Source organism: Protopterus annectens, chromosome 9.part0 (assembly GCF_019279795.1).
Source record: "Protopterus annectens isolate FY-2018-M chromosome 9.part0, PAN1.0, whole genome shotgun sequence".
Taxonomy (NCBI): Eukaryota; Metazoa; Chordata; order Ceratodontiformes; family Protopteridae; genus Protopterus; species Protopterus annectens.
This window is the reverse complement of record NC_056743.1, coordinates 1,353,845,944-1,353,858,127: the sequence shown is the minus strand read 5'-3', so window position 1 is coordinate 1,353,858,127 and position 12,184 is coordinate 1,353,845,944. Positions and strand designations below refer to the sequence as shown.

General features: G+C 38.8%; 1 protein-coding gene across 1 annotated transcript in view; it reads left to right on the top strand.

Moving 5' to 3' along the window:
• LOC122810673 (von Willebrand factor A domain-containing protein 7-like) overlaps positions 1-12,184 on the top strand; it is a 172,309-nt gene that overhangs the window by 109,313 nt on the left and 50,812 nt on the right. The window contains exon 7 of the mRNA XM_044082242.1: positions 4,207-4,342. Within this exon, the coding sequence (XP_043938177.1) occupies positions 4,207-4,342 (136 nt within the window). The remainder of the gene's footprint in view (positions 1-4,206; positions 4,343-12,184) is intronic.

The window sequence follows — 12,184 nt, the reverse complement described above, 5'->3', positions numbered from 1 at the left end:
CTCATATAAACTCAGATTATATTATTCCTTGATTTATCAATGTAGTCAAGCAGCACAATTGTAATATTTTGTATATAGTTACTTGTTTTAAGTTTTATTCTTATGTTTGATTTTGATGCTCTCAATCTTTATATCGGACATGTCAAAACTGCAAGGTATATGGTTTGTATATGTTGCAAAATAATAAATTTCTATTGGAAAAAATATATATATAAAACTGTTTCCAAGAATAAAATCCACACCGTTAAGTAAAATGTGATGTCCATAGATGGCAAATAACTACAATCCAGAATTGCTACACCAAACAGTTTCATTCCTTCTGTGTGAGGGATACAAGTAAACAAATCAACTATAGCACTTGTAAGGAATGCTAACTTTGAAACAATTAACTCATTTTGTAACCTTCCCAGGGAATCCCAAGAGTCTTTTAACATGTGTGGAATTGTGCTTAAATAGGGTTTTTAAATCTTATCCAGGAACATTCATTTGCTTCTTGATAGCCTCTTAGAAGGCATAAATACTCCTGCCATTCACCAATTTTTGTGGAATACTCACCCAGTGATTCCCACTATTTTTGGAAGTGCAAAGGTCCTTATATGTATTTTAAATCTAACTTTGAGACCTATTGTAGTGACCCAGGGTTTTGTTACCCATCCTTTGGCAGTATGTGTGAGTGTGTGTGTGTGTGTGTGTGTGTGTGTGTGTGTGTGTGTGTGTGTGTGTGTGTGTGTGTGTATGTGTGTTTATTTATATGCACATGTGTGTGGGGGGGCTGTCATACCACCACACTCCCCTAGACTAACAAGCAAATCCTGAAACATTGGGGGGGGGGGCATTACACACCACAAATACTCTTTGTATCTTGCCTTAAATGCATTTAAACAAATAAAACAAAGTTTTACATCACAAAAGACATGGGTAGTGGGGTGAGGGCAGCAGATTAGATACTAGGGATACACTTTATATCATGTATTAAGGCACTTAAAATGTTCAAACCTTGTCCTTTTGTCATACCCATGGAGTGAATTAGTTCTCAGCATCATCACTAGACAACAGGGTTGTTACTGAAAAATGACATATGACAAAAAAAAGTCTCCCAGCATAGTGTAATATTTGGAAAAGGAAAAAAGAAAATGAATAGAGTGCTGAAGAGTGTAACAATAGAGGTAAAACTAAATAAGTGCATTTACAAGAATGTAGAATTGCCAGTATAGTGTGATGTACAAGAGTATAGGTTTTGAAAATGTATCTTAGGCATATCATTGATGAAGCACGAACAATACAACCATTTTATTTATTTATTTCACTAAATATTAAATCATTGTCATATAACTTGCATCTATTCTTAACCAGTGTTTTCATATTATGTCAATTAAAATTCGACCTTCATATTCAAGAGCGTATAAAAAACAAAGCACATCAAAAACTGTGATTACTTTACAGAAATAAGAAATTCCTTTCCTCAAACGCTAAACTTTCTCTGGCTCAAACGTTCATCCTACCCTGCCTACTCTATGCGGCTCCATTTCTCACAAACATACAATCGTCAGTACTCTCCAGGCTTGAACAAGACTATAACAAAATAGCTACATTTGCCACAAACCTACCCTACAACTCTCACCACTGCCATGCACTAAAAAAAGTTAAATTGGCTAGAATTTACTCAACAACTCCTACTGTCACAGCCACAAATCACACATCCAGTTCCCTGCATAACTACTGCCTCTCCTCCCTCTCCTCACTTGTACCTATTATACTCCTAACCCTCCTCTTCATAACTCTGCTCAACATCTCCTTGACATATATAAACCCAGCACAAACATAGGCAAACTCCTATATAAATACTTAGTGTCCTAGTCCTGGAATAAACTCCCCACTTATGTAAGAGATAACTCACACCCAAAACATTTAAAAAAAGAGCTAAAACACTCCCTAGTACACACATGCGTCTGCTCCTGTCTACACCCTACCTCACCCCATACCCTCCGTTGCCACCCTCCATCATTTTTCCTCGTCTCTTTTTACTGGGATAACTCCCATTTCTTTTCTTTACGTCTCTTTCATAAAGATGTCATATCACACTTTCACGTCCACCTACTATCTATGCATATATGTATATTTTATTACATTTTTGTAACAACAATCTGTGTAAAGGCCCTTATAACTAAAAGACTTGTATCAACATTTACAAATTCATCACACTCTGTATTTTTCACTTTTGTACACGATGCCTGAATACTTTATACATGATGTCTCTGTCCTTTGTAACTGCTTAGTACTGCCTTTTGTTGCCATCCCTTCATTTTTTTTGTATGACTTTGTACTTATCTTTTTGTTTGTATTACTATGGAACTTTTCTCCTCGGGTCTACACTGAAAATGGGCTTCTGGCCCAGTTAGACCAACCCGGTTAACAAATGTCAAATAAATAATAAATAAATAATTTGGTATAATTATTTAAAATGTAGACATGTTTTGCATTATTTTTGTACATTGTAAAACTATTGTTCTGAAAATGTTTTTTTAATGCTTTGGAGCTTTTTTTCCTTGTCCATTGAATATGGGCTCCTACCCAGTCGGACTTTCCTGATAATCAAATGTCAGTAAATAAAACAAATAAATAAACTGTATCTTTGGCATGTCATTGCTGAAGCATGATGAAAACATTAATTTATTAATTTTTCAATGTCTGCTTTAACTGATTCAGGATGGCAAAAAATCCAGAATCCATCCCATCACTCAAAAAGACAGAGAACTACTAGTGGATATGGGATCATTATATCAGTATGAACAATGAATAGTATATATATATATATATATATATATATATATATATATATATATATATATATATATATATCAAATTAAACTTGGTGTTCAACTTGATAAACGCAGTAAAAATGCAACTATATAAAGCATGCCTTGAGACAGTGCACAGTGTAGTAAGCATAGTGAAATAAATTATAAAGGTTATAAATATGGTGCACTTGGTTGCTAGAAGTTCTGCTGTACCAAAGCCAAGTCAAATCAGCCTCAAGTCAAGTGACTTAATAGGTATTACAAAAAAATATGGATGGCAAGTGTGAGGGGACAGGACAGGGAAAGTAAGATATAGGACTTACAAAGAACTTCGGTAAAGGCAAGGGTAACAATAGTGGAAGTGAAGACAAAGGATGTGAGGGAATGTTGGGAAATGTCAAAGCAATGATTCAGAGGATGTGAGGGGGGAAGATGCTAGAATATCTGATAAGAAATCTCCTTCAAGGACAAATGATAGTGAAATAAACAAACAGGAATTCATTCTGTATTTCCTGATCTCGCCATTAGTATGTTAAGGCTTTGTGTGCTGAAAAGTTCTGTTATCCCGTTATTTTTGATATATACCTGATTATGATATCTAAATCAATGTGTTTTGTTGAAAACACCAGTACAAGTGTGGTAGTCATTAATATGACAAAATGCAGGTCTCCTTCTTCCTGCATCTTGACATGTTTGTAAGGTCTGTCAGTGAACCTTTAGCTGTGAAATGAAATGACTGCTCTGCTTCAAGACATGACAGTGAGCTGTGCTAAACGTCATCCAAAAATCAAGGGGTCTTTGGCAGCACCACTGATGCTTTCATGTGTTAGTCAAATATGTTACGCTTCTAATCTTAAAACCTGGTAGTCTTCATTAACTGAGTAAATAAATATCTCTACATTATAATTAACTGGTTGAGACAATCATCACATCTACTGGGAATCCTTTTACAGGCATGATATGCAAAATTAGAGGGTTCATGGCTGCAAAACACCTTATAAATTTTATAGCCATAATTAATTAAAATGAAACATAGTTTTCATACTATAATGATGTATATGTTACCACTGCTGCAATCATAAAAATGGTATCAGCATTAGTATTAATAGGTGTGATATTTCATATGTAATCAAAGACACTAACTCATGTCTAAATAGTAGCTTTTATGAGGTACAAATGGTTGTAAATCCCTCCAAACAATAAAATTAAGGCCAGTTGTATCAATGCAAATCATTCTAGCTATTTAATGTTTAAGAGGTTATATCTTGAGTATGGTAGCAGAGTACTTGAAAACATGGCAAAAAGTGTCACGTTCTCAGCCTCATTACATCTATCATTGTCAAACTTACATAATTACAACAAGATTAAAAACTGATGAAAATTAAATCTTTATCTTGTTTTAATTTAGGTGACCTTGTTTTATGCTGCACAGTCCTCGGGTAATGCAACTTTTGCCTTCTATGTGGACAATCTGGTGGACAATGTCATCATCCTAGTGTCAAGCTCAAGTGAGATCACTGACTTTCGTCTTTCGGATCCAAATGGTATGGAAGCTGCATAAAATCATTTTCCTGTTTGTACTGCACTGGGAATGCAACTTGCATCAGAAAATACAAACATACACAGTCTATAAAAAGAGGGAGATAACATGTCTATTTAATAATTAATTATTTTCTTTTTGAAGTATAAGATACACTGTGGATTGAGTGCCTGCCTGTGTATAGAATTACATAGAACAATGTATGAAATCACATCATTATATATAGTTAACATCATGGAAGAGACCAAACAGCCATGCCAGTTCTTTCTGCTAGCAGCTTTACTGTCTAGCTCTCCTAAGCCCACTTACTTGTTTATTCCCCTCATCATATTTATAGCAACCCGCATCACACCATAGAGGATTACCTTCTTTTCAGTGACAATTAACTTTTTACGAAGCATATATAAGGACAAAGTAGTCAGGGCAAAAACCTAGGTACCAGGTAGAAAAAATGTATTTCTCTGCTTCTCAGGCTGGTTTGACATATTGAACATGTAGAGCACATGTGTCCTGGCTTAGCTGTACCTCTGCACATTCAGTGCCATCTTACAATGTGCTGTCTCTGACTTACTGCAGCAGAATTCAGAGGCACTGCTTCACTAAGTGGGTGTCACATCAGACAATTTTAGACCCGTCACCTTCATCCATATTCTGTATAAACAGATGTGGAGTTATAACAGAGCTTATCCAAAGTGACATGAGGCTTGTTTCTGTTACACATGGGACAGTGTGGGTTCACCAAGGGAACATATTGTCTTTTAAATCTTGTGACAAATGACATTTATTGAAGAGGTAACAGCAGCACCTGATGAAGGGCTGACTGTGGATAATGCTTATTATCCTGACCTTGCTATGGCATTTAACACTATCAAACATTCAGCACTATCAGAGTCTGTGATCTCCCTCACCCAGTCATCCTAGTAGCCTGCCAGTTGTTTTCCTTTCCTAAACAATGCAGCTGATTTCTAATGACCCTCCGTGCCTGCCCACACACACACACACACACACACACACACACACACACACACACACACACACAATCGTGCACACAGATGCACATACATTCGCTACTGATCAGCATACGATGGAATACCCAGAGCCACACTATACTGTGCTACACTCCCAAACTGTGCCACTGTTGTTAGAAGAGGTGCATAATGACTGTGTTTATGAATCACATGTCACTGCCACTGTTGTTAGAAAGAGGTGCATAATGACTGTTTATGAATCACATGTCACTGCCACTGTTGTCAGAAAGAGTTGCATAATGACTGTGTTTATGAATTACATGTCACTGGTAGAGTACAGTATGCCTTGCTCAGCATGTCACACTACTGGGTATCCTACACTATGCCACACTATACTAAACAAAACTATTTTATAGTTGACTACACCATGTCTATCTACTACCCAGTACCTATTGTGTAATAGTCATATTTTAGTGATCACCTACTGAGATTAACATGAAAAACCTACCTATGGCCAAAAAGTTGTTGTTGGCTGACAGTAGTTTAGAGAGTTGTAGAGACCCAACAAATGTTCTCTTGGACATATATGCAAAGGCTGATGATATTTGCCAGGTCAAAGGATTCAAGGGAAAATTCACTACAGTTTTAGGGTAGGCCGCCTTCATAATTCTTCTAATACAGTCAGCCCAGGACGTGTTAAGCATAAGCAAGTTAATTGGCGATGGTAACTAGGAAGTGTAAGTATCCTGTGGCTTCTTCCATTGAATAAGTAGGAAATCTCTCTTCTACAGCTCTGATTGGTGAAATGTTCTTGTAAGTCTATTAGTGGCTAGTTCAAATTCTCTACTAGTAGACTGATGGTAAACTTACCACAAGAGGATTAAGACTGGTGATACCTGGAGCAATATAAATTGTAGCTCTCCAGCTTGTTAGGAAAACACATCAAAATACTAAAGATTATGGTAATATTATTATTTACAAAGATTTTTTTTTCCACGCACTAATATAAAGAAGCATACAGAGACTATGCTTCATAATTGCCCAGCTGGACACGCTATTATACAAAGCAAAGAATGAATTCATTGCCTTGATAAATGTCAGAGCTACCAGCACAGCTATAGACAGAACCCACTACAGATATGCATAGTCTTTTGCCCAAAGAAGAACATCAAATACTAATTTTTACTGACTATAGCAGATACCAACTTGCTGAATGAATTATATCTAGATCTACTAACAGTCTAATTCCTGTCATGCATGAAATACTTTGAGTAAAGCATTCCTGACTTTTTTGACTTCCTTAGAAACAATAATGACTCCTTCTAAATCATCAAGTTCTCAGAAATAATGACTCATTTTAAATGACCAGCAATCACCAGACTTTCATTTGCTGGATATTTGTACCCCTGCTCCCTGTTGGCCATCAGCCCTCTACTATCATAGGAGGTTACTAGGCTATTGGTTCTGGGGCCCTTATAAGCTTAGCCAAGAGTTTAGCCCATGTTTAGACAAATCAGCACCCAATGCCCCTGTCCAACAGGGACATGGGTGGAATCCCAGGGGTATCTTTTCTGTTTCCCATCCAGTTATCCAGGTTGCACTTAAAAAGGGGTAAAGATGTACTCTGCTTGATGTGGAGAGGGAGTCTGTTCCATAGATGGGGGAGTCTCTGGGACACAAATCTGTCCCACCTACAAGTCTTGTTGATGTCACAGACCAGGTTGAGGCCGCGCGTGCGGGTTACTCGAGTGGAACTTGACTTGCAGATATGCAGCAGTCAGATCAAGGTGGGATCCGTGAACGCCTTATATGCCAGACAGAGATCAGCTCTGAGGAGTCTGTATAAAATGGAGGAGAGGGATAGGGCTTTTAGCCTATCTGTGTATGGTAGATGTTTGGGGCCCTGGATTCTCCTGGTGAGGAGCCTCTATGATCTCTCCAGCTGCTGCATGTGCTTTGCAAGGTATAATTATTTACAAGGGGCATTGTACTCACTAATGGGCCTTATAAGAGAAGAGTACAAGGATGTTATGACCTCCTTGTCCTTGGATGAGATACCCTTACTTATGAGGTGGGCCATGTATAAGGCTTTCTGTACAATGGAAGCAACATGGTGGTCAAAAGTCAGGTTGCTATTAACCTGGGTGCCCAAATCACTCACGACTGACTGAGTGCTTAGGACATTGTTGTTAATGTGATCATTTGTGGGAATGTCACTCTCCCCAAAGGGGATGATGATGCATTTTTTGGTATTCAGCTTGAGGCCATGTTTCTGGCACCAGTCATTTGTCTGAGTGAGAGCCTCTTGAAGGATGTCCACATCACTAGGGGAATTGATGACAGCACCCAGCTTGGAGTCATCTGCAAACTTGGTCAGCCATAGTCCAGTGGTTTTGGCCTGCACCTCAGAAAAATATATCCCAAATAACAGAGGCCCCAAGACCGAGCCCTGGGGTACACCTCTTGTTACAGGTCTACTGCTTGAGGTGGCTTCCCCTAGTTTGACTACCAGTCAGCTATCTACTATCAGTCAGCCTATTTGTACCCCATAAGATGACAACCAGTTATGGGGGCTATCATTTACAAAGCCATCATACTTTTTCTATTAGACCTTAACCCTGCCCTTTGATGGTTGATGTGGATATCCATGTCACTATGAGGGTCAACTTTGCCCCCACCAATACTTCCATCCACATGTAAATGAAGGCTGTCACTTCCAGCTTGGTAAGTCAAGCCATTTTTCTGCTTACAGCTATTTCACCTGCAATCCTCTGCACACATGTAGTGAAACAGCCATCAGATTACCAGTCCTTCAATCTGGAGTAGGTAAGACAGCATTTTTTATTCACTCCTACACTCTCTTTCCTAAGTCTTTCTGTGCCCAAGCTGCTAACTGAACTCAGGTCATAGCAATTTTTATAGATTCATAGATTTATAGATTGTTACTAGGCTAATGATCCGGGGGGGGGGGGGGCTTTCTAAGCTTATCCAAGTTTTCCTGAAAGAATAATGATGTTCTGTAAACAAATAGGATGTGAGGGCCAGGCATTTATAAGTTACCTCTGTCCATAATGGACATGGGTGCCAGGCCAGGTGTAAATTTTCTATTCCCCATCCACTGCTCTAAGTTGCACTCAAACTGGGTAATACACAAACTCAGCTTTACATGGATAGGAAGCTTGTTCCATAGGACTGGCAGTCACATGGACACACATCTTTCTCTCCAGCATGTTCTTTTTAAGTCACAGACTAGACCTTGTATTTCTGGTACTGTTTGACTTACAAATATGCAAGAGATGCATAAGTGTGTACCCTACCCCCAAATCCCACCCATCCCCAGGGGTCCTAACCATAAACCTCCACTGGCCACACCCCATTTCATATACAACCAATCCCACCCTCCTACTCATTAAGTGCTAACTACCCTAGCTCACCACTTATAGATACTCATTACATCACTAAGTTCTTAATCAATTTACAAACTCAGTATCCCATCTTTTACAATACCTTGAAAAACCTCCCCACTATCATCCTCTTTAATATACCTTCCCCAATTACTTATTTAACTAACCATTCACTATGACCATTACACCCAGATCCAAATACCCAATATTATTCCTCTTAATTGCCCTCCTACCTTTATGAACATCTAACCTTAACTAACTTCAACCAGTCCCTTAAACAATCAACCCTGACAGACCTACCACCTTACCTAAACTACATCAATATTACCTCTACACCCTCCTATTTAGTGCCAAAGTTTCATCATTTAGTCCACATTAACTATAACCAACCCAAGAAATCAAAATACTCACCCTGTAAATTCCTAAATATCATACACAGGATTACAAATACTAAACTCTTAGATGGTGACATCCATCCCAACCCTGGCCCCAACACCACTACTACCTCTATTCCACCTAAACCAAATCCCTGTATTCCTCGAACCATCACTAAAGCATCAAACTCTCTCCTTATAGCTCATCTCAACATACAGAGCCTAAACAACAAAGTTGCCCACCTCCATGCCCTCTTAGATGTTCACTCCTTTGACATCCTTTGCCTAACAGAAACCTGGTTAAAACCTGCAACACAGGACAATAAAATCACCCCACCAGGATACAATATCCTGAGATTAGATCGAACAACCAAAAAGGGTGAGGGTGTAGCAATATTATATAAGACAGAGTTGCAAGTAACACCAATAAATGTTCAAACACCTTCTATTAGCAGCGCTGAAATCCTTATCTCTAAACTCCAAATCAACACCTATAAATCCATCTATATAATATGCACCTACCTCCCTCCAGGTAACAATATAAACACCCTTAAAAATATTCTTTCCTGGCTTTCAACTAACTACCCACAAGAAACCATTGTCCTGGGTGACTTTGATATTGACTGGAATACCTGCATCTCAGCAAACCAGACTACCCACATAAACCTCTACGTTTTTTCCCAAACTATAACCTCCCCTACCAGGATCCATAAACCCAGTAACAAAGAAACTACTCTTGACTGGATACTGATAAATAGTCATCCCCTCTCCTATGAAGCAGGAATCCTTCCTGATGATGTCAGTGACCACTCAATGATCTACATAACCAGGCAAAAGATCAATGCTCATAAACCAACCTTATATAAAACCATTTGAGCCAACAAAAGCTTTAACCCTATTAACTTTCAAACTGAACTGAAAGCATGTGACTGGTCACCCCTAAGACACCTCCAATTAGACGAGGCAGTATCCTACTTTAATACCAAATTCTTAGAAATCCTGGACTATCATGCCCCATCCCGCTTAATGAGAAATAGGACCAAAACTGCTCCATGGCTAACATAAGAGACAAGGCACAAAATTATACTAAGAAATAAAATCTGGACCAAATGGAGAGCAACTAAAACCCAGCTGATCATCTAACATTTAGACAGCTCAAAAATGCTACCAAAAAATCCATACTTCTAGATAAAATAAACTTCTACCACAACAACCAGCAAACCCACCAATACAAACCTCAAAAGTTCTGGGCAGGTATAAACAGACTCCTCCACCCAGGTCAGTCCAAAACTCCCACCCCAACAGGATCCACCTATGAAACTCCAAAGCATATTGCAAATGCCTTTAATACCTTCTTTACTGATGTAGTCCAAAGTCTTGCCAAGTCACTACCTCCTGTTAGTTCAAATTTGTCATCCTCCTTGACTACTTTAACCCCCTCATTTCATTTACAACCAGTCCCTACATCCCTCATCTGCACTCTTCTTCTTAAACTAAAACCTTGTACCCCTTCAGCTGACCTTTTACCAGCAGAATATCTACAGAAAGCTGCAGCAGTAGTAGCCTTTCCTTTTTCCATCCTTATAAATAGAACCATTACTGAAGGAATGATCCCATCTATCTGGAAAGTCTCCCACATTATCCCACTGCACAAAGGGGGCAACTCACATGAACTCTCTAACTACCGCCAAACAGTTCTACTCTCTTCTTTAGCCAAAATTATGGAAAAATGTATCCACCGGCAACTACTAGACCACCTACTGCAAAATAACTTACTCGTTAACTGTCAGCACGGCTTTAGGCCTCACCATAGTACCACCACAGCCCTCTTATCCTTTTCCAACTGTACTTAACAATAACCGAAATAACAATACTCTATCCTCAGCACTCTTTATTGACCTTTCAAAAGCCTTTGATATGGTCAATCATCAACTTCTTTTGAACATACTTAAGTCTCTCTCACTAGATACACAGGCTTTACAATGGTTTAAATCCTACCTTGAAAATAGGCAACAGACTGTGCTTTGGGAAAATAATCTATCCTCTCACCTTCCTATTACCCTTGGAGTCCTGCAAGGTTCTATCCTGGGCCCTGTCCTTTTCTCAATTTTCATCAATGATCTTAATTTAATAATTCCTCAAGCTACATGTATCCAATATGCTGATGACTCCACACTAATATGCTCAGCTACCTCTGCACCTCAGCTTCAGGCCATTACCCAAACAGTGCTTAACACAGTAGAAAAATGGTTCTTACAGCACAGCCTCCCCCTGAATCCTAAAAAGACAAAACTACTACTCTTCACTCCCACTCAAAGGTCCCCCCAATTGACTTCACAGTTTTATCCAATGATGGCATCGTTACATCTCCCGACCCAACTACCAAGCTCTTAGGGGTAACAATAGACCATAGTCTTAGCTTTGACACACATATTAACACAACAATAAAAACAGTAAACAGAAAATTAGGCTCCCTCTATAGGATTAAACCCTTCCTAACTCCAACAGATAGAACCACTATTGCCACACCCATCTAATTTCCATCCTCCTCTATGCCTCTCCCATGTATACCAACCTATCAAAAAGCAACCTTAACAAACTAGCTACCTCCTACAACAATATTGCCAGATTTGCTACTGGTTCCTCATATAGAACTCACCACTGTCAAAACCTTAAGCAACTAGGTTGGCTAGAACTTCATAATCAACTTCAGTTTCAACAACTTATTATTGCCCATAAGATCCTCTATCTTCCTAGAAATACTCCTATACTTACTAGCCTTCTAACCCCCTACAGTAATTTGACAACCCTTGGCTCAGCCAATAAAGTACTAGTATCTACAGTCAAATCCAAAAATAAGGCCAGGGATTCTCTGTTTGTCAACAGTGTTGGCAAATCCTGGAACCTGCTTCACAAAGAACTCTCATCTCTCTCCTCAGTGAAACTGTTCAAAAAACAACTCAGAGAATACATTATTAACCACTGGTTATGCCCATGTAGTAACCCAGACTAATCCTTCCACCACTTTCTCTGAACCCTACCTACATAACCTTTTGCAATTTAATTCCAGTTCTCTCTATGCCTTAGAGAGTAGACCTAC